Source organism: Alligator sinensis, unplaced genomic scaffold, assembly GCF_000455745.1.
Source record: "Alligator sinensis unplaced genomic scaffold, ASM45574v1 scaffold1377_1, whole genome shotgun sequence".
Lineage (NCBI taxonomy): Eukaryota > Metazoa > Chordata > Crocodylia > Alligatoridae > Alligator > Alligator sinensis.
The window spans coordinates 431991-459120 of NW_005842585.1; the positions used below are offsets into that span (position 1 = coordinate 431991).

Genomic DNA, 27130 nt, shown 5'->3' on the forward strand with positions numbered 1-27130 from the left:
CCCCTGGCGGCTGGGGCGGGGGGTGCAGGAAGCGGAGCCGCTTGCGGCGCCTAGCGGGACCGAAACGCCGCGGTTACGTGCGGCCCCGCCCCGCCCTCAGGGGCTTTCCGCGGGTGTCGGGCTGCGCCAGTCCCTGTGCACTGTAACCTGCAGGCCACCGAGCCCTTCACCGCCCTCCCGGGACCCTGCAGAGCTACAAGCCCCTCGTCCCCCCGCTGCGCCTGGGAAGTGCCCAAATGATCGCCTTGTCCCGGGACAGTCCGGACTGATTCGCGGCTATCGGCCCCGCCCCGCCCTCAGGGGCTTTCCGCGGGTGTCGGGCTGCGCCAGTCCCTGTGCACTGTAACCTGCAGGCCACCGAGCCCTTCACCGCCCTCCCGGGACCCTGCAGAGCTACAAGCCCCTCGTCCCCCCGCTGCGCCTGGGAAGTGCCCAAATGATCGCCTTGTCCCGGGACAGTCCGGACTGATTCGCGGCTATTGCCCTGCCAGCTACATGTGCAAGCGATTGTCTCTCGTCCCCTTCCCTCCCCCATTAAGCAATGAAGACCCCCCCCACCTTTTGGTGCAAGTCAAACCCTCGCACTGTCAGCCCCGAAGTAAACAGATCGCCTGCTTTTAGCCAGTGACGGTAGCTCATGTTAGACGCTGGATTTTTGTGAGTGTCCCAGGTAGTGACCTAAAACGATCAATACAAGCAGGGGGACAATGGAGAAGTGCTGAATGCCAAAGTGCAACACCCCCCCCCCCCCCAACGGAACACATGCACAGAGTAAGGAGAAACAAATTTGCGCACACAAAGAGCTGTGTGTTAAGAAACACACACACACCTGTATGTTAAGGAAAACGTGCACACAGAGCTGCAGAGGAACACGTGCACGCGCGCGCGCACACACACAGCTATATGTTAAGGAATGCACATTCATGCACAGATGCATACACACAAAGCTGTATGTTAAGGAACATATACACACACAAGTATACACACACACACACAGCTGTGTGTAAAGAAACACATACACCTGTATGTTAAGGAAAGCATATGTGCACACAGAGCTGTAACGAAGCGCATGTGTGCATTCACACACACACGGAGCTGTACGTTAAGGAACACGCATGCATGGATGCACACACACACACAAAGCTGTATGTTAAGGAAGCACACACACACACATAAGTACACACGTACACACACACACACACAGAGCTGTGTGTAAAGAAAAGGAAGCAGCAGGGATGATCCACACCTGGTTCTTGTAGACCAGCTTCAGCCTCTCTGCACACCATACAGAAGGAAATGGCTGTCAGTCGTCACATCCTGGCTTTGCCTTTGTTTATTTACCAGTCATATTGAAACTAACGTTCTTTATCCGATTGGAGGTTTCACACTGGATTCAAATTCAGCAGATATGCAAAGACACTGTTAACTTATCCGGTCATTACAAAAACAGCAGCTGTGCCTAGTTTTGATCACACCCTGCAGACACTGACTGAAGATACACGGCTCATTTTGCCAAGAATGCCACTGTACTACTGGATCAAATATATTCACAAGATCCCAGTCCTGCATCTTAATACACGTAGAGATTCCATTAGCATTAGTGAAACTTTGTGCCTGCACAGGAGATGCAGACTTGTGCTCTCAGTCAGTGTCTGACTTCCTATCAGAGTCCCGATGTCTCGGTAGAAAGGCAGAAAGAGAATTAACGAAACTCGGTCCAATGCAGGAACCTAAATTACCTTCAGTTGAAGGGCTTTAGAATGGAAAAAGAAAATAATAATTCAAAGGAGTGGCAAAAACCAGAGGCCACTCACATAAAGGTGTGGAATGTATGTCCAAGGGAAATACAGGACCAATTTCACACCAAGGGATTATTTATCTACATTAGAAGAGTCTCTGCCATTACATAGCTAGGCTGGCAGAGCCCCCTTCTGGAGGCACAGCATGTGTCAATGGGAGCTTTTCTGCCAACATAGCTACTACATCATCTCTACAAACAGCACTAAGTAACCTAACAAAATGCTCTTTTTGTCAGTAAAGTTGCATCTAACCAGTGGTTTTGCTGCCATAGTAACATCTGCTAGGGTGTGTGATTCCTTACAGACATTTTTTCAGGTGCCTAAGTACATAAGATAGACCTGGTCTAAGTAAAAGGCACTAAGTTGTAAAGTCAGCACACCAACACAGACTTTAATCCTACAGGTGAACTCTAGGAAATGTCCCCCTGTTGTTCAGACAAATCCTCCTTTATATCTTCTTCCTCTTCTCTCACTGTCTCCTCTTCTCCTTCCTCCCTTTCATTTCTCTCACTCTCCAATCTTTCTTCTCCACTTCTCTCTACCTCCTTACATTCTTGTCCATTTTTCTCATCGGTCTCTTTTTCTTGTCCATTTCTCTCATTCTCTTCTTCCTCTGTTTCATTTCTCTCATTCTCTTCTTCCTCTGTTTCATTTCTCTCTTTCTCTTCTTCCTCTGTTTCATTTCTCTCTTTCTCTTCTTCCTCTGTTTCATTTCTCTCTTTCTCTTTCTCTCTTTCATTTCTCTCTTTCTCTTCTTCCTCTGTTTCATTTCTCTCATTCTCGTCTTTCTCTCTTTCATTTCTCTCATTCTCTTTCTCTTTTTCATTTCTCTCATTCTCTTGTTCTCTTTCCTCTTGTTTGTCATTTTCTTGCTCCATATTATGTCTGCTCTTTATCTTCTCAAAGAAATATTCACTTACATAGCCAAAATCTGGGGAGAAAAGAAGGGTTTGCTTTTAAACAAAGCAGAAGAGTTCCCACATGCAGAGCACTAGCAGAGAATGGAGCTGTACTTTCTGGCTGCAGGTTGCATTTTAATAGGAGAAGAGGGATAGGGGCAGCAGAACTGTGCCCCACTCACCCGTCCTTTCCTCTTACTTTTTTTGTCTCAAGAGGTGAAATTCATTGCTGGTGCGAAAAGTTAAGCTGCATGATAGATATTAATGAGAAACTGGGAGCTGGCAAGTTGCAGCCCTCTGAAATTCACTGGTCATGCCAAAAAAAGAGATGAATTCCAGGTGGCCATCTGGGGGCTGAGAAAGCAGGTGAGAATGCTGGAAAAAGAAGAATTGTTAGTTTCAAGTGCAGTGCTTCCTTTGGCCTTACTTAGGTAACTAAGGTATTTGGAGGTGGCAGGGAGGGTTACTACCCAAAAGGGCTTAACGGAAGAATGTATGGTAGCCTTGTTTAAATGGGAAGCCTACTGTGCAATAAGCAAGGGTATGGTCTAACAGAGCAGTGGCTGTTCAGTGCTATGGATGTCCTTGGTTCACAGATTCCTAGATGTTAGGGTCAGAAGGGACCCCAGTAGGTCACTGAGTCCAACCCCCCGCCCTGGACAGAAAGCACTGGGGTCAGATGACCTCAGCTAGGTGCTTGTCCAGTCTCCTCTTGAAGACCCCCAAAGTAGGGGAGAGCACCACCTCCCTTGGAAACCATTTGGTGTGCACAAACTGGACACGTCTACACGTGCAATTAATGCAAAGCAATAAACTCCAGGGTTTATTGCCTGGGCCCCCATAATGTTGAGCTGGGTTGGAGCAGCCCCAGCTGGCAGGGGACCCCAGGGGTCAGCCTGCCAGCCTGGGGCTGCTCTGACCCAGCTCAATATGCTGCACAGGGGCTGGCTTGTCATGAGTGTGCTCCACTGCAGGGCTAGCCAGTAGGAGCAGCTACACATGTGCTGCTGCAGAGTAAAAAACTGCAACAGGACAGTACTTGCATGTACAAGTACTATCCTGCTTCAGAGTTAACTACAGTAGTTTATGCTAGCCTAATTGCCCTGCACCTAGAGACACCAAGGCATTTACTGTGGAGCTAATTAGTCAACTCTGAAGTAAATATCTTGTGTAGACATGCTCACTGTGTGGTAACTTATTCTGATTTAAGGTGCCTCATGCAAAGGTATTCTTAGCAATCATTATAAAGTGTTTACATGGGGAGTTAGTATGCACTAAGGTAAAAGTATAATGTACAGGACTTTGCACTAACTCATTTGTGTGCACAGTGCCCTAGTCTTCCATCACACACATCCACACTTAGCCCTTCATCAAGGCCTCAAACTGCAAGCAGGGGATACAAAAGCCCCACAGTCTGTGGAACAGTTGGCCAAACAGCAATGAGACTGAAACTATAATTTAAATAATCCACTGATGCCATTCTTATGATATTCAAATAAGTGGCAAACACTGTAAAGACATAGATTCAGATATAATAGTCGTGTGTGTAATTGTAACACTGTATCAATTTTATATCTTTATTATACAATAAGGTCAAATCCAAAGCTTTGCACACCTGTCTTCCCAGAAGCAGAGTGAGGCCATCACCCTGTGTTTTACCTGAGGATCTATCTATCACATTTGCATTTTGTACATAATTGATTTATGTTTTGGCATAAATATAGACTGGCATAAATAAAGACTTCATGCTTTAAATACACCATATATAACATATATAGAGTGTAAAAAGGGTTCCATTTTGTAACATTTCAATATACAGTGTAGTCTACTGAAGTGCATACCTGATAACCATATCATTTGTTTAACTGTATAGCACAATGGTAGTCCCAGTGTATTGCCTAATACTTGTGTTGTAACAAATTCCAGTATTCTCCTATCTGGTGAAAGTATAGACTGTTTCAGTGTAAAGTATCTTTCAATCCTCCTATTTACTTTGCAACTTATCTATACTTCTATTTATAACTGTCTACCTTGTTACTAATTGTATTCCCTTTTAACTGTGGCAGAAGCAGTAAAAGGGAAGTAGCTAAGGGCAGCTATTAGAAACTTTATAATGATGGGAAGAACCACAGGCAGCTATGGGATTTTGTAAAGGGATGTGTGGAGCAGTGACTGATGCTGCAAGGGTGGCTGCACCCACCACTCCCAGGCTCCCTCTCCCCTGCCCTTGCACCAGGAAGAGCAGGCTGTGCCATGGAAGCAATAGCTGGGACTTTTGAAAGACACCAGATCAGGTAAGTTTATATTCCACCTCTCCAGCACCTTCTCCCCTCCCGTCTGTGCTCATTCCTTTCCGTTCTCACCCTCAGCTAGGGACAGCAGCAGTGGTGGATGAGCTCCCCTACCCTGTGCCTGTGCCTACACGTGCACCTGCTCATGGGCTAGCAAGGAACACTTGGGGAGACTAGGCAGGGAGGGAGAATCCACCAGCTCCTGCCACCGCTGTCCCTGGCTAAGCCTGGCTCCCTGTGCAGCCTAGTTGGAGCGGGGCAGGAGGGGCTCTGGACTTTCCCTTGTCCCTGAGACAGTCAGGGACAGTGGCAGAGGCACATAGGGGAGGTGTGGAATTGGAGGGGAGGGGAAGGTCGGGGGCAGGGATGGAAGTCTTACCTTCTTCAGAACTTAAAAATGGTCCCCAGCTTCTGCTCCTGCCACATAATTTGAAAGGACAGGTGCAACCACATTGCCACACTCCCTCTGGATCCACCTCAATGGGGGCTAGTTTGTTTCATGGCTCCCCGTCCTCTCATTTTTGGGACTTTTAATAGCAGCCCTAACAGTGACATTTAGAAACCGTGAAAATGAGAGGACCTGAGAGTGCTGTGTATATAAGGAGCACTGACTATTTAGATTAAATGTGGGTCAGGGCATAGATGTTTTTAGTCCCAATTCTATGTACTCAAACAGATGTAAACTTTTAATGATCCATTTTTGGCACATTACCTGTTGTTAGGTACAGCTCTTCTCACAAGGAGGCTATGGTGATTCTCTATGCTCTGTGAAGCCCATCCCCAACTGCTATTCTTGTGTCTTACAGCTGTGCCTCTCACGTCATTTGCTTTCCCCACAAATCCCTCTCATCAGTGCTCGTGTATACCCCTCACCCTCATTCCTGCCTGCCCTTAAACCAGTTTTACTATGTACTGTGGAGTTCTGCTTGTTTTACACCATAGGAGTGAAGGGAGTGTCAAGCCCAGTGTCAGCTTCCGTGTGGTCCCTGTTGGGGTATATACCAAGAATCTCAGGACAGATTCTCTTTGCCATCACACTTATAGAGAAGCTTGTCATCTGAAAGGAGCAAGTGCTTGAAATAAGCTACTTGTCCTTAAGGGACTCTGTGACAGAGAAACTTTGGAAATGCTGCCACCTACAGTGCAAACTTGATACCGTACTTAAATAGATAAGCCATGGGAATTCATCTGCTAAGCTCTCTTTTAGCACAACCTCTGCTCTTTCAGGGTTTCAGCAGAGGTAGCTAAGAAACTAACCAGCTCAAGATAATTTTTAAACTGAGTTTCCCTTCACTATGAAATTGTAATCCCTTTAGAGATCCCTTCACTTACACATGCAGGGAAGGGGAAAAGATGCCATGTTTTCTTATCTGTAAATTTTTTAATTTAACAAAACCTAATCAAACTAGGAATAATATTTGTGGGTCATTCTACCAACATTTCAGTGCACATGTTGGCTGCTCTGGCACTGACATGTCATGCTGCTGCTTCTCCCCAGGGAATGTAGATGCTTAGGTGATGATGGGAAACTGGATATAAATTACTTAAGCAGATTTCTTTCTTCTCTGTTCAACGGCCATGCCTGCATATCTCCCACTTGCACACATTTATACATTCATGTTTTGCTGAAACTTAGCAGGCCCATCTGTGGAATTTAGGCTGTAGAGCAGGGATGGGCAATTATTTGGGCCTGAGGGCCACATAGGTAGTTTTCATGCACTGTCACAGGGTCAGCACCCCCTCCCCAAAACAACAACTCACCAAAAATCCTGTGGGGCTTTGGGTGGGTGGGGAGCAGTGTTCAGGAGTGGGGCAGGCATGATCCTCTCCCTGCACGCCCTGCCCCATGGAGGAGGAGAGTCATGGGGAGTGTATAGGGATGTGTAGAGGGGGCATATGTGTAGAGAGGGCTGCCTGGAAGCCAGCTGGGGGTGAGAGGATGCAGGAAGCGCACGCAGCTGAACTTGCCCAGTAGAAGGCGGCCCCTGCAGCACTCCGCATTGCAACCTGTTTCATGCTCCTGCCCATACCCACCAGCCCAGGCCCTGGCCAGCACACTTCTGGCAGGGCTGTTCCCAGTATGGCTGCAGCCAGCCGGGTTAGCATTGTCACTGGGAGGTGAAGGGATCAGAGCGGCACCCAGCCGGCTGCAGCTGCACTGGGAACAGCCCCACCAGAAGGTGTGTGCACTGGCTGGGGCCTGCCCCCGCGGGGCTGTCCTGCTCCCCTCACTTCCAGCTGTGGCTGTGGCTGCTGTTTCTGCTGTGCTGCTCCAGGTGGGCAGGGGTGGAGGGGAAGCTTCAGCCAGGTGGCTCCTGCTAAGCATGTGGAGCTTTGGCTCCAGCTCCCGCCTGCCTTCCACCTGCTCTGCCCACCCACAGGTGGCTGCTCATCACTCCAGGCAGGCAGAGCAGGTGGAAGGCAGCTGAGAGCTAGAGCTGGAGTTCCACCAACTGGACAAGAGCTTCCCCCACAACCATCTGGGGCAGTGTGGTGCAGCAGGAGCAGGAGCAGGAAAAGCAGCTGCAGCTGCAGCTGCAGATGAGGGGAGCAGAACAGCCCTGCCAGCCTGGGCTGTGACCAGCGTGTGCAGCTTCTGGTGGGGCTATTCCCAGTGCGACTGCAACCAGCCAGGTCCTGTTCTGCTCCCCTCACCTGCAGCAGCAGCTCCTCCTGCTTCTGCCCCTGCTGTGCCACTCTGGGTGGGTGGACAGGTGGGAAGCTTCAGCTGAACGGCTCCTGCTGGAGGTGAGGGGAGCAGAGCAGCACCCAACTGGCTACAGCTGTACCGAGAACAGCCCCACCAAAAGCTGCGCGCTGGGGCCTGGGCCTGGGCTGATGGGCACAGATGGGAGTGTGGTGGCTTCCCCAGCAGGACTGGGTGAGGACTCAGGTCCATGTGGGGCCATTTGGGTCCATGTGGGGCAGCGTGGGCTGGATCTGGCCTGTGGGCCATATTTTGCCCACCCCTGTGCTATAGCTATTTTTGGTTTTGGAAAATGTCTTTTGTTTGGAAATATGCAGTATCACCTTGTAACAATCAGGACCAATCCTCAGCAAATCAGCAAAGCTCCACTGAAGTTAGAGGCACACTGATTTACATCAGCTGGAACTCTGACCGTCAGTGATGAAAAGCAAAGCCATGAGTTGTAACCAAGTTAACAGTTTCACATGCAGAGGTTTTTAAGACCTGGCTAGACTAAACCTTGGCTGGCATGATATAGTTGGGGATGGTCCTGCTTTGAACCAGGGGTTGGACTAGATGACCTCCTGAGGTCCCTTCCAAGCCTCGTTGGTGAAAATATACACCATAGCAGTGTCCACTGTCCAGCTGCCTCTGTGTACCAACAGAGGAATTCTGTCTTTACGGCACAAATTTCTAGATCCTGTTCACCTGGGCTTTTCCACTGTGAATAGCACTGCATCACCGATGAAAAATGAATACTTATTTTCCTACTACAGGAAAAATTAGAGGGATCCTGTGTTGGGTCCTGAGCAGGCCAGGACTGCAAGCAGTGCAGGAGCAAGGCCATGGCAGACTCTGGACTCATTAGCATCACTGGGGATGGACAATCTGCCAAGTGTCCTATAGGGAAAATGAGGTAGAAAAGAAAGGGAAAGGCAGAATTTTCTAAACTTAGATTATAATTGAACCAGCCAGTACCTTTGAAAGAATCTCTTCTCTCCTTTTCTACTTTCAGTTCTTCAATGAAGTCTTTGTTTGCATCATCTAGAGCCTAAAGGGGACAAAGATCCTTAGTAACAAACCAAGACATGCAGGTGTAGGACAGGCCTGTTTAAAACCATGTCCCATTTCCCACTGCTGTTCTCTCACCCACTACTACTTGCTCCTTTGGTGCCTGTAAAGCTACTCTTCCTCCCTGATACTGACTGCACTATTCTTTGGGTTACTTCAGAAAAAATAGCCCTTAATATGCTTCAGTTGGACTCACCCCTCCCACCTTTTCTCCCTCATATACAGTTAGTGCTATTTTTTGCTATTCTACTATCTGTTAGCTGCTCCTGGTCATGAAGCTCTTATTTCACAACCCTGCCAATTATTTTTAACTCATTCCAATTAAGTTATATTTATTTTTGCTTCAATCTTAAACTGCATAATATAGCCTAGGCCCCTAGCATATTAGAAAAGTGTCTAGTTTATTTTTAACTGGAGAAAAATGTGTGTCGCTTTATATATGATGATATATGATGCACCAGACTGTCTGCACCCCGCTTTTCAAAATTCTAGATCTGCCCATGCTTACAATGATGATGGCCTGCTGAGCTGCATCATTATGAACGAGCTTTGCCTTCTCAAGAGCTTTTTCAAAGTTCATAACCGCAGACTGGTAATCTTCAAGTTTCACTGGAATAAACAAACATCCATTTTAATTCTGGACCAAAAATAAGAGAAGTATCCTATGAAACAACTAAGGCCATCATGAAAAGGTTTGCTCTAAATGACATGCCACAGGCTTATTTTCATTGTTCTCTAACCAGAGGGGTGTTTTCATGAGGCTGCTGATTGGCCAGGGTGTTTGTGAGCTCAAAGGCAAAGTTCAGTGGCTTTACCTTGTGCTTGTGCAACCAGCACGCTAGCATTGAGCTGCCATTCAACATCGCCTTCCTCCTCTGCTGACTGCAAGGATTTTTCACCATACTCCAGGCCTTCTGTTGCTTGATTTAGCTCCAGGTAACACCGGCCAATTTCATGGAATAACCATGTCTTTTCCAGGCTGGTTTTTGCCATTGGGATCTTCTCCTCCCATCTTTGCATAGGAAAATAAAAGTTATTTATATTGCTCTCGCCTGGATTCAGTTATGCTACATATGTCTGGGTGTTTTTAAACTTCCTCAGGGGCATTGGGTGTTGGCTATAGCCAAGGCTGGGGATTTTGACTCGGGTGCACCAGTGCTCCTGCTGGGACTTAAACCCAGAGGTTCCTGGCTAGAGGGTCTTGCCCCTCCACTCAGGGTCATACTGTTCGCCATATTTGGGGTTAGGAAGGAATTTAATTCCATGGTCATATTGGTATGGACCACGGGGGGTTTGCCTTCCTCTGCAGTGGGAAACAGCCCCCTACCTAGGATCTCCTGAGTGTATATTAACAACATTTTATAGAAGCAGGATGCTGTCTGCTGTGGTTCCCCTGCTTTATCTATGGCAGGTTAGGGTGTTATGTCTTGTGTTGTGTCAGGGCTGATGGCAATTTTAAGAAGAGTTTAAGTTATGGATTGTATAGGATGGTTTGGATAGGGATGATCCTGCTTCAGGCAGGGGGTTGGACTAGATGACCTCTGGAGGTCCTTTCCAGCCCTGCTTCTCAATGATTCTATGATACTGGATCTTGTTCTTTTCTTTTTTAAAGAAAGGGCCTCAGGTGCTATTACTGGAAGTATGTTATACTGAGACCTGTTACATGTTTAGAAAGAAAACATTTAAGAAAGTCTGGCATGGGGACTGCTGTTGGGTTACAAAGCCTGTGCTACTAGTTTGAGTCAAGGTAAGATCAATATTTGTAATTATTGAAGTTACTGAACTGAATGACTGAAATTATTGTCATCTGACAGCTGTTTGGTGGCCTGCATAAAATGACCTCCAAGTCTCAGTCCAGTTTCTAGTGGCAGATACATGTCACGACTGGCATTAGCAATCCTCCATGTTGGCCATGTAACTGAATACGTTAATGTGGCCACATCTATTTCATGTTAAATGTTTTCATGCCTTTTATGTTCTGCATTTTACATACGTGTCAATGGCCTCCTGGAATTTGCCGATTCTGGCATAAACTCTGCCAATATTGTCAAGGGCTCTGGATATGGCATCTGGCAGATCACTGTATTGAAAGGAGAGAAAGAAGCCTTAAAATAGTCTTGTTCCTAAAATGGCCTGCCTTTTCTCCAGCCTTGTGTATTTTCTTTGATGGTTGCTTTCAGTGCAGCTCACAAAACAGAGTGAGTTTCTTGAGACAGTATTAAAGGAACACTGGACATGTCTACACATGCATTTGATCTGAGATTAGTTTACTTGCGAGTAAACTACTTGCAAGTAAATGCTCCTGGGCAGGCGTCTACACATGCAGGGACGTGGAAGCAGAGTTGCTGCTCCTAGCAGCAAACTGCTCCCACTTCTGGTAGCCCTGCACAGGACCCCTGCCACCACAAGGGGGAGCTCTAGGCTCCCCTTGGTTGCTAGCTCAGGGGCTGGCAGGGAGCATGTGGCCAGGAGACAGCTAGCCACCCCAGTGGCAGATCAGAGCAAGAGTCTAGGACCTGCCCCTCCCCTGCAGCTCTTTCCAAGACCTGTGCCTTGATCACTCAATCAAGGCACAGGGCTGGGACCTGCCCCTGACTGGGACAGTTCCCAGCCCCTGCTCCACAATCACGGGATGGGGGCTGGAGAGTCTGTTCTCTGCTGAACACAGAGCTGGGCAGGGAACAGGTTGGGGAGCTTGTTCCCTGCTCAGCTCTGCAAGTGCAGAGCTGGGTGAGATCTGGTTCCCCAGCCCCTGCCAGCAGGGAGCCCCCAGGGTCAGTTCTGCGACTGTGGGGCCAGTACTAGAAGATCCTTATCTCCCACAGACAGCTTCACCATCATGGGGCTCAGGTTGGGAGATCCTTATCTCTGCTGTCATGGAGATGGCACTGAGAGATGAGGATCTCCCAGCCCCCCACTCTCTGATCACGATTGTGAAGTGGGGGCTGGACGATAAGGGATCTCCCAGTCCCTGCTCAGGAACTCAGAACAGGGGGCTTGGCTGACCGGGAACAGGGGACTTGCTGCTGGTGGTTGGCTGACCGGGAACAGATTTGCTCCTGGTCAGGCATCTACACGAGCGCTACTGCACAGCAACTGCTTGCAAGTAATTAGCACGATTAGCAAGGTTAACTACAGAGTAAACATGTGCATGTGTAGCTGCACATGCTTACTGTGCAGTAAACTACACTACTTCACAATAAAGCATCTCCCGTAGACATGTCCACTATCAATGTAAAAGTCATGCTGTTGTTTGAGAGTTTTACCTGCTGCTGTTCTAAGTAACACCCCAACTAGTAGAGTTGGAAGAGATTAAAGAAAAAACTGTTCCATTTGGTTGTTTTGTGCATTTGACAGCCTTTGTGCATAGTCATTTCACAATTCCCTATGTGGATCTCTCAAACAGCAGCATGGGAGAGAGGAACTTCTTTTAACTGGAGAAAGATTGTAACATTTCCAGGAGTAAGGGCCAGATGCAGTACTTAAAATACTTTAAACCCTTTTTTTATACATTCACTAGATTTCAAACTGATAGTGCCCCTTTAAAACTGGTGTCTTTCACAAAAAATCACTTCTCTCTAAATGTAGCTTTACAGATCCAGCCACTGTTTTATGAAACATAAAACTCAAGCTTGTTATTTCTGACAGTGCTGACAATCCTGTTTGGAGTCAGTGCTATGTTCAATGGAAAGAGCACAAGATTGTCAGTTTGGCTCAACTGGGATCCTCTTGCTACACATGAGAAGGTTGTGTTTCTGACTTTAGTCCACTGTCAGGGCTAACCCCCTTGATTGACGACGTATAAAAAGAAGGGCTATCACTGTTTTTGGTGGCTGTTCAAGGATAAAGTAAAAACCCAGGTAACTGTTTTATTGAATTGAAAAGCAGAGCCTCAGGGTTCTTGCTAGGGACATTCAATAATGGGCTCTGCTGCCCAGTGTTCTGTGTGAGCTTTTGTTCAGTGCTAATGGCCACACAGTTTATAACAGTAAAGCCCAAAGAGCAGGGACTTTGTACAAATGTTAATATGTGAGTGCTCACTCCCCTCATCAAATGCGGGCCAGGTTTTCTCTGAGGAAACAGGCAGAGAAATGTATTATTTGGGCAGCAGAAGTGACTAACAGAACCATATCCTGCAACTCCTGCCCTGAGCTTTGACCAGTAGAGGGATATCAGATTTACCCACAGAACCACTAGAGGGCACTTCTCCCCCTTATCATATCACCAGAAGACATAAAACAGATTAGCCTCCCTTCAAACCACCACTTCACTTCTTTGACAAGGGTGTTGCAAAACTAGGTTATGAAAAGGGTGAAATAAAGCCACTCTCTTCTGCCTGAGACAGCCCACAGGACATTTTCTGCATGAATGAGTGCCTGTGTTTTGCTGAATAGTTCCAGCTTGACATCAGGACTGAAAAGGAAATGATTTCTCAAAAAGTCCCCTCCTAGACTCCTAGAGGACCTACACTGAAATCAGATCACCACATTCTCTCAGGAGGAAGCATGGTCTAGAGCAGAGGTTCCCAAACTTTTTCTTATTGTGAACCCCCTTCCAGATTTACCAGCTGCCCACATACACCTACCAGCATATGTTTTATATTTTAACCCCTTAAGTGCCATTATTAGTATTATTATGAAAATTAAATCCGTTATTACAGTTTTTCCCATGTACCCCCCAGAGATGGCTTGCTGTATCCCCAGGAGTATGGGTGCCACAGCTTGGGAATCCCTGGTCTATAGGTTAGAGTGTGGGAGTAGGAATCAAGGAGTATGTGATCTTGGCCAGGCCACTTAAAATTCCTTGCTCAACCTCTGCATGGTGATGAGGATAAATCAGAGGGGACTATGAGTAATGACTGTTTGTTGTGCCTCTTGTGTTTCCCAGGTAATAAGTGCTACAGAATTTTAAAGCATCACTCTGGACTGGTTTGTGTTCCTCTCCAGTCAGCATATAAGCTAAATCCTCTGAACAAGGGTTTGTTCTACATTTTGCATCCTTTCTGCGCGCAACCCCCATCTGAACACTCACTTTTCCTTTGCAATCTCCAAATCCATCTTATGGCTCTGAAGTGCTGCCCCCATTTGTCCCATATCTATCTGAGCATTCCCAATGCAGCTGTAGAGGTTTCCAATCAGTTCGTTCTTGTTGGGAACTTCGACATCAGCCCAACCTTTAATTGTTTTTAGCACATGTTCTGCTTTCTTACAGCTTCCTTCAGGGCAGCCACTGGTCAACACTAGGGGAAAAGAAGGAGGAATGCTAAGTACCAACTCATCGGCACAGCCGTATTAGGAAAGACACAACCTGATTCTCACTATCATGTAGCTTAAAGAGATATTTACACTTGTGCAAAATGGCTGCAAAATACCAACAAAATGTGAGTGCAAGAAGGATTCTGATTTGACTGCATTCTGCACTGTGGGGGCCCCACAGTCAGATAAATTGCCAAAATCTAATCTATATTGGGAGGAGGGAGAGGTTGAATGTGTTATGAATTCTTGGCCTCCAAACTGTGCCAGATGCAGCCACTAAAAGGCATCTTATACAAGTCAGTCCATCTATGCTTGGCAGAATTCAATTTTTATTTTTTAATAACTTTGATGGACAATATTGTTGTTTCTTTTGAAGCATTCATTTTGATTTTTATAAATTTAAATCTTTCAGGATTGTGTGAAATTAAGGGTATGGAGGACAGACAATTTATTAATGACAAGCGTAACTACTGTAGGACTGCTGCCAGCTGAGTGGCAGAGCTGCCATCAGTCCCAGCTCTACTTGCCCATAGCTCCCTCATCTATTTTGTCTTTTCCTCTTCCTTTATTCCCAGTCCCCTGGGGTTTCTGGGTGTTGCAGTCCAAACTGCAGTCAGCACAGTTCTGTAGGATTGCTCCCCCCTGTCATCACACATTCCATCAGCCATCATTTTTCTTACATCCCCTTTCAATTATTAACAATTAAAATATTTTTTAATCGGTCTGTGAGTGTGAGGTGAAATTAACATTTATCAACATTTATCAATAAAAATTGAATCCTACCAAGCACGCATATAACTCTGTTACCTATCCCACCTGGGACCAGGCTGGGGGCTTTAGACTGGCACTCCGTATTGTGGGGCTCTGTCATCTGCATTAGCTGAGGGAAATGCTGTTGCAACTGAAAGTAACTGAACCTCAGTGTTGGTGGCTGAAGTTTTCATGAGTTATAAAGTATATGGTACAGATACACTGAACAGAAATGGCTTAGATAGTCTCTCCTCCCTTCCAGATCACTGCTGTACAGATTTTTCATATCTGCCTAATATTACTTTTCCTAATAATGGAGAGAATGACCTTGCTCAATAACACAGCTTTGAATATCCCAGGCTTGCTAGAGGCATTTGCTAAGCATGGAACATTTGCCTGAATAGAACTAGTATCTAAAACACTACTTTGTAAAGCACTGCAAGCATAGAGAAGCTAGAAAAAGCAAATGTTTTCAGTCCTGTACCTCACATACTGCCTTGGGAAAGGCAAGAAACAGCAGAACAAATATTTTAAAAAACTCTTGCTACTGTTATTAATGGCAATCCCAGAATGCACCTGTTCCTAATGATTGGGTCAACTGTTCACAGTGAACAATATAGCCCAATCAATGCTTTTGCCTCTTCCACCTGGGACACCTACACATGTCAATATCCTCCATGCTCTTCACAATGTGTCTGGCAACCTCAGATGGTTTGCGCTTTTTGTCTCGGATCCACCTCTGCTGCCTGAGCTTGCGGTCTCTCACCCGGGCATAGATGGGCTTCTGCTGCTGCCAGAACTCAGTCCGGGTGTCCAGGTACTTAATGCCTCCCAAAATTAGATCCTCCACTGTCATCCCCTGCTTTGTGTTGCTTCTGATCAAGTCTAGAAATTAATGAAAGGCAGACCCAGAAAAGAGGATTAATGTTTGTGAAGAGTTAAGGCACAATTTAATGTGGGAGGCTGAAGAGGCAGGTTGTTTGTGAATATTTTTAGTGCCGGTGCCAAAATGCAACAGCTCTTGAGACTGAAATCCCCTAATAATCCCAGAACAGACACAGCATTGGGACTAGCCCCTGCCAATGGGCTTCAATGATGACTTGGAGGCACCACTTCTCTGACCTGGGGGAGTCTGACATGCTAACTTCAATAGTTTTACTTAATCCTGATACCTGAATTAGCAGGCTTAAGGCTACTGCAAAGTAGTTATAAGTTAATGCTGATGATCTTCCGAGGTCCATTCCAGCCCTGATGTCTATGAAATCTATGAAATCTATCCAGTCCCATGCGCCAGATGAGTGGGGTACAGGGCTGGTTTGCAGGCCAGATCCCTTTGTGCAGGGTTGGTCCACAGGCCTCATCCACTATGGGGTGGGCCTGTGAGCATGACCCAGCACGCTGGTCTGGCCCCACTCACCAGATCCAGCCAGGGAGTGACTCCACATGCTGGCCCAACCCCACACACTGGATTTGGCTGTGGCCTGGCCCTACATGCCACTGTAGTCCCCCATAGGACTCCCCACAGAGCAGAAGTATGTGCTCCCCACAGAGAAGAGGTACACAGGCAGGCACCTAGGGCAGCTGGTATGCACATGGGCAGCAGTGATTTCTTGTTGTTGCCGCCAGCGTGCGTACACAGCAGTTCCTATTTTTTGGCCTCCCCACCAGAAGTTAGCACCCAGGGCGGCTGCTCCAGTTGCCTCATCCTAGTTATGCTACTGCGGCAGAGTCCCCCATAGGTCAGAAGACTAGAAGTGCACCAATTATATCAAGTACCTATTGGATCAGCACCGATAAAAGGGAAATTTACATTATCAGCTATTGGCTTTTTTTGGCCATTGTAACTGATAATGCTTACCAATACCTGGACACCTGGGTTCCCTTTCCCCTGTGAGATGGGGGCCCCCGGATACCTGGATTCCCTTGGAAAATGGTGGATTTCCCTTTGCAGGCAGGCAGTAGGGCTGTGCAAGGCTTTGGACCCTGCTTCGGATCCAGAGAAGCTTCGGACAGTTCGGCATCCAAAGCAGCATGTCCAGATCGAAGCGCCGGCTTTGTTAGGCTTTCTGAAGCAGCTTTTCGGAGCTTCCAAAGTGTTTCAGAAAAGCTTCGGAGATCCGGCCATAGGGTATAATGAGGAATCAATGAAATATCTATAACTTTGTTGTTTTTTTGTCTGATGTGGATGAAATCTGCAGTGGTGGTAGCCTCTGCTGAGAGCATGAAGCCTGACAAGTTTCAAGAAGATCGGTGCAGGGGTTCGGGGGGAACTGCACCCCAAATTTTTGAAAGCAAAACTCATGTCATATGTCATGGCCGCAGCAGAGGCTACCATCCCTGCAGCCTTCACCCTGCTGTGCCTTAACACACACACTGTCACCCATGTCACAAGCTTTGCTTGTCCACAGCTTGAGGTGCAGTTTCCCTCAAACCCCTGCACTTATCTCCTTGAAACTTGGCAGGCTTCATGGCCTGAGCAGGGGCCACCACCCCTGCAGTTTTCAGCCCACTGTGCCTTAACACACACAGGGTCATCTATGTCACGAGCTTTGCCTGTCAGCAGCTTGAGGTGCAGTTCCCCCCAAACCCCTGCACCAATCTTCTTGAAACTTGGCATGATTTGTGGCCTCACCAGGGGCTACTACCCCTGCAGTTTTCACCCCCCTGTGGTGTAACACATACATGTGACATGAGTTTTGCTTTCAAGAATTTGGGGTATAGTTCCAGCCTATCACCTTGAAACTTGGCATGCTTTGTGGCCTCACCTGGGGCTACAGCCCCTGCAGTTTTCACCCCCCTGTGGTGTAACACATACATGTGACATGAGTTTTGCTTTCAAGAATTTGGGGTATAGTTCCCCCCAAACCCCTGCACCAATCTTCTTGAAATTTGGCAGGCTTCATGCTGTCAGCAGAGGTTACCACCTCTGCAAATTTCATCTAAATCAGACAAAAAAACAACATTATAGATATTTAATTGATTCCCCATTATACCCTATGGCCAGATCTCCAAGGTGGCTCTGAAGCTTCAGAGCTGCTTTGGCCGGATCGAAGCAGAAACCCAGTCTGGAGCTCCGGACTGGATCCCTGGCATCCGGATCCAAAGCCAGATTGAATAGTTACCTACTCACACAGGCCTAGCAGGCAGCATTCTAGCCTGCAAGAGGTCCTGCTTGGGGCTGCCAGGAGCAAGACGCAGGGGGCATCATGTGCATGTATGCGGCTGAATGTATGCACGTGGTCAGGAGTACAGCCAGGCAGCGTGGAGAGCAGCTCCCTGCAGGTAAGTCTATGGAGGTAAAAGGACATGGGGGAGGAAGGAGCATCGTGAGGGAAGATTAAGGCCCCCACAGTGAGGGAAGGAGTGGGGTTGGGGGTGCTGCCCAGCCAGGGCAGTGCATGGGACCCGGGACCAGGGCAAGAAGCAGGACACAGCCATGGGCAGCTCATTTGCAGGCATGGGGAGGGGCACTCCCCACCACTGTGTGGACCTCCCAGCGGTGGCATGGGGAGGGGGCATGTGACCCCCTAGATTTGTGCACGGGGCAGATGTGGGCTTGGAGCTCTCTGCTCTGCTGCCTTTGCCCCAGGACACCCATGCTGGCAATGCGCCCCCTGCCTGCCCAGCAGTAGTGGGGATGGTGAGTTGTTCTTCCTGCTGCCGGGCAGGCAGGGGACATGGGCCACTGTGGGGACCCTGGAACAAAGGCAGCAGAACGGAGAGCCCCAAGCCCACAGTGGGCAGCCTGCATCCGCCCCGTGCACAAATCCGGGGGGACACGTGCCCCCCATGCCTCTCTCGGGGGGTGGCAGGTGCATACAGCAGTGGGGAACAGCCCCCATGCCTCCTGGACAAACCACCCATGGCTCTGTCCCACCCCCAGCCCTGCCATTTTAACCAGAGTAAATCGGTTATTGGATAAACATTGGCCAATATGATTGGTTAATAATTGGCTATCGGTATTGGCCAAGAAAATCTTTATCAGTACACCCCTACAGATGACATGGCTTCATGAGCTGGGTCCAGCCCATAGGCTGTTGTTTGAGCACTTGAGCTAAAGCTTTGTGAACTGTGAAATGCCCCCTGCTGGTCATCTGAATAACAGCAAAAAGCAGGGATCAGGAACCTATGGCCCACAGGCCATCTAAAGCCTGGATAACAGCAGGGGAAAACTGGCAGCAGTATTTAGTGGTAAGGGGAATCTGCAAGAACCAGGTCACAAGCCTTAGATGGAGCTCTATTAATTCAGCCCTCCACTGCTAAAAGATTGCCAACCCCCATACAATGGATAAAAATGGACTTGATTTGTTAAGAGAAACAACCTGTGGCATCTAGTTAAATACAATGGAGAAAGACCTTCATCTTTGAGCAGCTTCTCTAGATAGGCCTTGTCGGCATACAGCTCTCCAAGGAGCTGCCGTTCAGCCTTTGTGTTCCTAATGGGCTCCTGTTTATTCAGCCGTTTTTGATCCTTTCTTGCAAGGTTGACTGGAAGTTTTTGTTTCATTTTCTTGCTCTGCAAACAAACAAAACTAAAGTAAGCTCAAGGGCACATAGGGCTAGGGTGATGTCTGCAGAGAAGCTTAGCTTTAAGAATTCTGTCTCATCTGCCTCATCACAACACCTTTTAAGGATGCTGAATTTCTTATTCAGGAAAAAAAAATGAAATGGGCATAAGAACAGCCCTTTAATAGTGAGGTCAAGATTCCCGAGTACAAATATGCTCGCTCACTCACACCCAAGAAGCATTACAGAAGAGCAAGAGTTCTGTCCTTTCCGGCAAGTAGTCTTTTGCACTGCCACTGATGGCCTCCATTGGAATAAGGTAATTTTTAAAAACCAGCAGCTACATCAGTCTGGCCACTGAATATATTAGCCTGTTCTTCGTTTAGCATCACCGAACCATCACAGAATATTAGCTTTGAGTAGCTCTAGTTAGCTTCCCTGGAAAGTTGTTCATACTGTACCTCTGCCTGCCTGCTTAAAAAGCAGAGGTCCCCTTTATTCTCCAGTTTAACTGAGGAAGGACCTGCAGATATAGAAAACATAGTTGTGAGCATTCAAGAATTGCCTCACTGAAGCCCTAGAGATTAAAATAGAAATAAAGCTAAAGCAATAATCCCATATTGCAAACAATGCTGAACAAGTATTATTGCATTTGAAATGTGTGGTAAGTTCTGTATCCTCCTCCTTAGCTTAAAGACAGGGATTGCATCTCAGGGAAACAGCTCACCTGCCTTTGTTATTAGTATGCGTATTTGTTTGCTTCCAGTAGCTACAAGTCTCAGTCATGGACGAGGACCACATTGTGCCAGGTGCTATACAAACATGGAACAAACAGATGTTCTTTGTCCCACTGAGCTTACAGTGTAGATGTAAGGTGAGTGGCAACGGGCAAATTCAACAAAACATATGGAAGGAAACACCGAATTGAGTCACAAGGGGATCCATCCGCTCATAAATTTCTTAATCACATCCATCTACATCAGGGCAGAACTGCATGTCATCTCAGCTTATCTGTCCATATGCTGCCAACAAATGCAAAATGTGGGAGGGCTTTCTATTATTCTGTCTGAGTCAGAAAAAAAAAGAGATTCAGAGATTGTTCTCAGAACATTTCCTCAAGTAAGAGAATGAACAGGACTACTAGGCTAGTTGGGTGATTGTGGAGGAGGTTTACCATTCATTTAAATAATCATTTCCTCCTGAAAAGGAGAAATGCAATCAGTGAAGACCAGTCTCAGAGGCTGCTTACAAAAGTTTTAAAAACCCCCAAAAACTGCTCTTCCAGAAGGATCATGTTGCTCAACCTGGCTCCACAGTGTTTGTATAGATCAGGCACTTCAGCAGGGCTTTCTGGTGCTTTTATCTAACAGCTGATTCAATCAGCTATTACATAAAAGTGACAAAAAGGCCCACTAAAGCACCCTATCTATGCAGATATTGAGTGAGCTGCGTCCAACTAATGCAATGCCTCTTCTGAGCATGAGCTGAGCTTGGCACATGAGTCCACCGGGTTTAAAGCATCTTTTTGTTTTCTTTTTCACATCTGTAAGCAGTCAGAATGTCTAGCTCTTTGACCCTCACATGGTAGTGTCTGCATGCTTCCTAAGCATTTCAAAATATAGACACATTAACAGCAACATGCCCCTTGGGTTTCCCCACCCACCCCCTCCAGACTTGAGGAGATACAGCATGATTAGTGAATAGCTTGTTCCTTTTTATCAGTGAATATATTGTTCCTTGTAATTGGCCCAGACGCTTATAGGTATGTAAGAGTCATTCAGTTTTATAAATGTTTCAAACACGACAAATGCTTCAATGCAGATTTTTAAAGGTATTTAGGTGCTTAAAATACTTATAAAATGTGGGTTTTCTGCCGTTTTTATATTTGGCATGGTTTAATCCAAAAGAGCAGCTAAGGAGAAATCTGAAGCCTATCTACCAGCAAAACCTCCACTGTGTTTTTAGGACATATCAGGAAGAAAGAGGTTTGGGGTTTAGGCACATCCAGGGCATTCAGATCATCTCGGTTTGCACTTTGCTTTGATCTCGAATTGCAAAATTGATTTCAGTGGAAGTTAGGCACCTACATATTTTTGAGGATCTGGGCTTGTGTATGTACGTAGCTGCGACTGTTGTCAGTGTGTGCTTTATCTTCAAGTGGATGTGCTGCAAGTCTGTTTGTCTGAACAGGCGTGCTATGTGTCAGTCTCTGTGAGCAGGTGTGCTGCATGTACATGTCTGTGTGCATCTGTGATGACATGATTGAGGAAAAGCCAAACAGAAAAAAATAGTTTTACTTTTAACTCTGAATACAGGGTCCTTCTTGGCTCTGGCAGAACTGATGTCTGGTATCTAGGTCCGAATTCAGTTAAAAAGATACCTCCTTTTAATCATCAACAGTTTATCTGGTCTCAGGCTACCTAGCTGTGGTAGACCAAGATCACAGAGGAAAATGCGTCTCAGGTAACCAAAACAGTTTTCTTGAAAAACCTGAAATATCAGAGAAGGTTTAAGGGTTGTTTTTTTTTGTGGGGGGTGATATCTTTTATTAGATCAACTGTATGGTTCGAAAAGATCTAACCGCAAAGCCAGCGGATCACGGCGCTTCAGGGAGCCCACCCCTGCCCCAGCCCTGGTAAAATCTGTGGGCAAGGAAGGAGCCCCCAGGGGGCACTTGCCTGCCTGTACACTAATGCCAGGAGCTTGGGGAATAAGCAGGAGGAGCTCATCCTCATGCTCAGTGCAAACAATTACAATGTCATAGGGATAACGGAGACCTGGTGGGACTCCACCCATGACTGGACCACGGGGATAGATGGCTATACCCTGTACAGGAGGGATCGTGTAGAGAAAAGGGGCAGGGGGGTAGCTCTCTATGTTAAGGAAAGCTACACGTCCCTGCAAGCTGATATTGGCAACCAGGGTGGACGGCTGGAGACCCTCTGGGTTAAAATCCGTGGGGAACACGGCACAGGGGACACAATGGTGGGAGTCTATTACAGACCTCCCACCCAAAGTCCTGAGCTGGACCAGGAGTTTGCCCAGGAACTGGCTGAGGCAGCTTGCTCCAGGACCATGGTTGTCATGGGTGACTTCAATTACCCAGACATCTCGTGGGAGGATCGCTCAGCAAAATCTGAGCGGTCACAGAGCTTCCTCTCGTGCGTGGATGACCTCTACCTGACTCAAGAAGTCTATGGGCCAACGAGAGGCAAAGCGCTGCTCGACCTGGTACTGGCTACTGAGGATGACCTAGTCAGCAACCTAGTGATCGATGGGAAGCTGGGTGACAGCGACCACGAGCTGATCACCTTCACCATCCTCATGGTAAGCAGAAAAGGGCAAGATGGGTAATGTCCAAGACGGGTCCTTTGAGCCTTTTCTCTGGAATAATTTTAGAGGGAGTGCCCCCTTTTGATGTTAATTGGCAGTCTGCTTTTTATAGAAAAGAAAGTTGTAAGTGCAGCTGAGGGATTCTTGCTCCCTCTGAAATGAATAAGAGTACTGCATTGGCTGTGCTAAGTATAAGAGCTTTCTAGTAGTTTTTCAGAATAATCCACATAACAAAACAATCCAAACCACAAAAGCAAATTGTTCTCTAATATGCACACATGAAGTTTTTGTTGAATTAAGAAGGTATATCTGAATTTAAGATTAAAATAATGAGAAAACAACAACAGCAAAATGCACCAGGCACTGAATTTATATGCACCTTTCTAGAGTCTGACTTATGTTATATCTAGATCTTTGCCTTGTACAGAAATTGTAGATCGGTGTAGGTTTTTACTTACATTTATGTCCTAATCATGCTCTATTTTGTTCTATATTTTACAATATTTTTTTTGTTTATAACAGTCAACTCAGTCATACATAATTGCTTTGGACAAGTACAGCAAATGGAAGATTTACTAAAAATGAATTTAAAATAAATCTTGGTTTACAAGCAGAAGAAATGTAACAGTATCTACCTACCCCCTAGTGGGCTGTAGGACATGTTATTTTGATTCCTATCAAAAGAATATCAGGATGAGATTACTTTAGATACTGACTTAGCTCAAAGGCAAGAGAATTTCTACACATCAGATGTTTCATGGCTGTATGCGTGCAAACTTACTATGAGAAATATTAAAGCGAATCCATTACGTGGGGACTTTCAAAATGTTATAAACCCTCTAATGTTCACATCAAATTACAATTTTCAATCTATGGAGATATAAATATAAATATAGATTTTTTTTTACCCTTCCGATACGTAGAAATCAGAAACCCAAAACTACATTTCATGAAAATGAATATGTGTACAGGTCTCACTGTAACATGAAGATAAATCTTAGTTTCAGTCATCCTTTTTTCCCCCTTTGATTCAGAGTTCAAATTATTTTGATCCATTTTCAAATTTGTAGAGGGGATAAAGGTCTGGAAGCTGTGGACTAAGATAAATAGGCCAGTCTAATACAGTTAGTAAATGGTAATGCAATTCAGACAAAAATACAGATGAGAGGAATAATGAATTCCCTCTTGGAATTCACAAAGGGCTCAACTGTAATTCACCATAAGCACCTATACAGAGAAAAAGGTGTTTAAGCCTGTGTGTAGATGAAATGAGGGGCGTGTGCGCAAGACGTTTAAAGCAGGTTAAATGATTCCGCACCACTATAATGGTGTTGGTGTTGCATGTGGCGACGGCATATTGCGCAGTAATTCCAGCTGCTGTAGCAAATTCAGTGGCATAATGTGCCTTGGGATGTGATTTAATGTGACTTAAATGACTTGCGATGTAGCAAACTGAACTGGCTTGCATCCATAGATGCTTCTCAAGCAAATCCCGGGACGTCATTCTCCCCCTGTACTCAGCCTTAGTGAGGCCGCAGCTGGAGTACTGTGTCCAGTTTTGGGCTCCACAATTCAAAAAGGATGTGGAGAAGCTTGAGAGAGTCCAGAGAAGAGCCACGTGCATGATCAGAGGTCAGGGAAGGAGACCCTACGATGACAGGCTGAGAGCCCTGGGGCTCTTTAGCCTGAAAAAGCGCAGGCTCAGGGGTGATCTGATGGCCACCTACAAGTTTATCAGGGGTGACCACCAGTATCTGGGGGAACGTTTGTTCACCAGAGCGCCCCAAGGGATGACGAGGTCGAATGGTCACAAACTACTCAAGATTGTTTCAGGCTGGACATAAGGAAGAACTTCTTTACTGTCCGAGCCCCCAAGGTCTGGAACAGCCTGCCACCGGAGGTGGTTCAAGCGCCTTCATTGAACACCTTCAAGATGAAACTGGATGCTTATCTTGCTGGGATCCTATGACCCCAGCTGACTTCCTGCCCTTTGGGCAGGGGGCTGGACTCGATGATCTTCCGAGGTCCCTTCCAGCCCTGATGTCTATGAAATCTATGAAAGATGTTAATCAAGGTTTTGGGCACCAAGTGCCCTTCTAACAGCTCTCCCAACTATACAGTTGGTCCAATAAAAGATGTAACCAAAAAACTCTTCCTTCTTGCCTATTTCCTCGATTAACCTACTCTGACCCTACTTTGAACATCAGGTTGGAGATCTTAGTCAGTGGGGAACAAATTCAGAGAGAAGAGCAGCAAGATGCCAAACAAATGAGCTGTTCTGTTTTGTTCTAGCTGGAGCATTTATTGGGTTTGGGGCTTTATAACTTTGGGGTCATGAAAGCATAGTTCACAGGGGTCTGACCTACAACTAAATGTCATTACAGGGTAATAATTGAATGCTCTAAATTCAGACAGCCCACCAAGACAAAAATAAGGGTTGGATCCTGCTTGAATGGTCCCAGAGCTCAGCTGAAAATGGCAATTATGTGTGTTATTCAAAAAGCAGACAGCCCTCACTGTGCAATGTCCTCTGGTGTTTGAAGCACTTAAGGAACTAATACAGTGCATGAGACAGTGCAGCAGATGAGCAATTACTTAACTGCTTGCTTTTTCATACGATTACAGGCTCTAGAAAACATCACATCTTACTTCCAACACAGTTGTCAATCGCTTCCTGAGCTTTTTGGATCCCTAATCTGAATTTCTGTAGTTCTGGACGTAGTTTATGGCCACGGTGATAAAACACTAAAGCAAATTCGAAGTCACCCATGGTGTAGAGGGTCTCAGCTTTTTGGTACAGTCCCTGTAATGATGAAAAATCAGTTGGCACAAAACTCAGTGAATCACTCACAAGATGGTGCTCAGAGCTATATGGTACCTCATCTGTATAAAGTCCAATCCTGAAACTTGTGCAGGTAACTATCTTGTGCTTCACTGGAAACCTCACTAATGAGGTTTAGTAAAGTAGGATTGGGCTCATGCTGCTATTCAAGTGTAAATATTGACAGCCATTTATTTTTAGCTGGCACACAGCCTAAGCCTGTCCAATTAACTTTAATGGAAACCCAAGTCTCCCTGGCAGATGTGGGATTTTAGTTTGATAAATGATCATGTCTCAAGACAACTACGTCCTCTTATAAAAGCAGCAGAGCTAGCAACGGAAGAGTGTAGCAGCTCTACAACTGAATGTAATTACAGGATCATAACAACTAAATATTGTAAATTCAGACAATCCACCAAGACAAAAATTGCTGCCTGGTGCAGGAATAAAGTGTAGGAAAAAGTAGGATGCTTCCCCCTGCTTCTGGCAGTACACCTATCACTTGCCCAAGTACTCTTTACCTTAGAAAATGTTTTGTCATTTTGAAGAGAGGCTTCTGCATCTTTCAGGGAATTTTCTGTGTCCCCAAGCTTCAGGTAACATTTTGAGCGAGCAACCAGACAGTGCTTATCCCCTTTTTGAAGCTGCAGAGCCTGGGGTGCGAACACAGAGATGTACTCAATAACCTGAGCTTAGCAAGATGGAAAAACACACGTTGGACCCATCTGTGGAGAACTGCACTGCATGTAGATGAGACTTCTGGGTCAAAAAACTCAAGGCACATCCCAAGCATCACAACCCTCCCCACCAAGGTAGGCAAAGGTAATTAATCCGCAGGGGGGAAGCTGGGTCACAGAGAGGGCAAGGTGCTGAGAGAGACTCTGCAGCGGGAGGCAGAAGCAGAACCCAGGAGTCCCAGCTCCTGCCCTCCATCAGCGGTTGTCAACCTGCAGAGACTCGAGGCACCTCTCAGAAAATGCCAATTGTCTTTTCTTGTCTCCCACTTGTTTCCCGCCCCCCCGCAAAAAAGCAGCAGAGCAACTCCTCTGTTGCAAAGGGCTCAGAAAGCTCAGAGCAGGGCAGAGCACCTGCAACGCTACGGAGGCCCATTTGAAATCCCTGGAGTTTATCATGCTCACATCAAGCAGCGCCCAGCCAGCCCCTCGAAAGGGTCTCGAGGACCCAGTTTGAGAATCGCTGATGTAGGTAGCCTTCCTCGGGCCACTCTGCCTCTACGGCTGGCAGCCTGGAGGGAGCTAGTAGCGAGGGGGGTGGCTCAGTCCCCCCCCGCCGTGGGGAGGCCGTGGCGCGGGTGGGGAGCGCTACCCCAGAGGGGCGGCACTCCCCCCTCTCCCAATACTGCCTGCCCCGTCCCCTTGGCATCTCCCTCTCGGGCCCCAGCTCCAGGCACGGGGCAAATACCCCCGCGGCCGCCCCCGCCACGTGGCCCCTGCTCTGACCCTTGACCCTGCCGGGGGGGGAGCGCTCATGCATATTCATGACGCCTGTGTCATGGCGGCGCCCTCACGTTAGTGAAGCAGAGCAGCGCCTTGCTGTGCTGCCCGCGCCGGCTGAGCAGCGCGCCCTCGGCCATAAGGCTGGGGAAGGTGCCGACCAGCTCCCCTGGCTCCACGTTCGCCATCGACCCGGCCTGGTTACAGCCGCCGCCGTAGCCTAGCAACAGCCGCCTAGCAACCGCCGCACTTCCGGGAGGGGCCG

At 46.9% G+C, this 27130-nt stretch overlaps 2 protein-coding genes across 3 annotated transcripts in view; both read right to left on the reverse strand.

Annotated features, from left to right (window-relative positions):
- Positions 1 to 1856, reverse strand: part of CNP (2',3'-cyclic nucleotide 3' phosphodiesterase) — a 10109-nt gene extending 8253 nt beyond the window's left edge. The window contains exon 1 of the mRNA XM_014524254.2: positions 1247 to 1856. The gene's annotated coding sequence lies outside the window, so the exon portion shown is untranslated. The remainder of the gene's footprint in view (positions 1 to 1246) is intronic.
- Positions 1857 to 2608: 752 nt separating this feature from the next.
- On the reverse strand, positions 2609 to 27130 carry TTC25 (tetratricopeptide repeat domain 25). 2 transcript variants are annotated; one of them, XR_003096061.1, is made up of 13 exons: positions 26940 to 27130; positions 25933 to 26064; positions 25240 to 25393; positions 19719 to 19780; positions 19108 to 19267; positions 15412 to 15636; positions 13778 to 13985; positions 10740 to 10826; positions 9562 to 9758; positions 9255 to 9355; positions 8654 to 8726; positions 2898 to 3073; positions 2609 to 2730 (listed from the first exon to the last, which is right to left on the reverse strand). XR_003096061.1 is itself a non-coding variant. In XM_025214513.1 (12 exons), exons 1-12 carry the CDS (start codon positions 27051 to 27053, stop codon positions 6644 to 6646), a joined length of 1518 nt encoding a protein of 505 aa, XP_025070298.1. In that variant the 5' UTR covers positions 27054 to 27130; the 3' UTR covers positions 6538 to 6643. The 2 variants fall into 2 exon arrangements, 1 of the variants encoding a protein (XP_025070298.1); XM_025214513.1 differs by lacking the exons at positions 2609 to 2730; positions 2898 to 3073 and adding an exon at positions 6538 to 6648.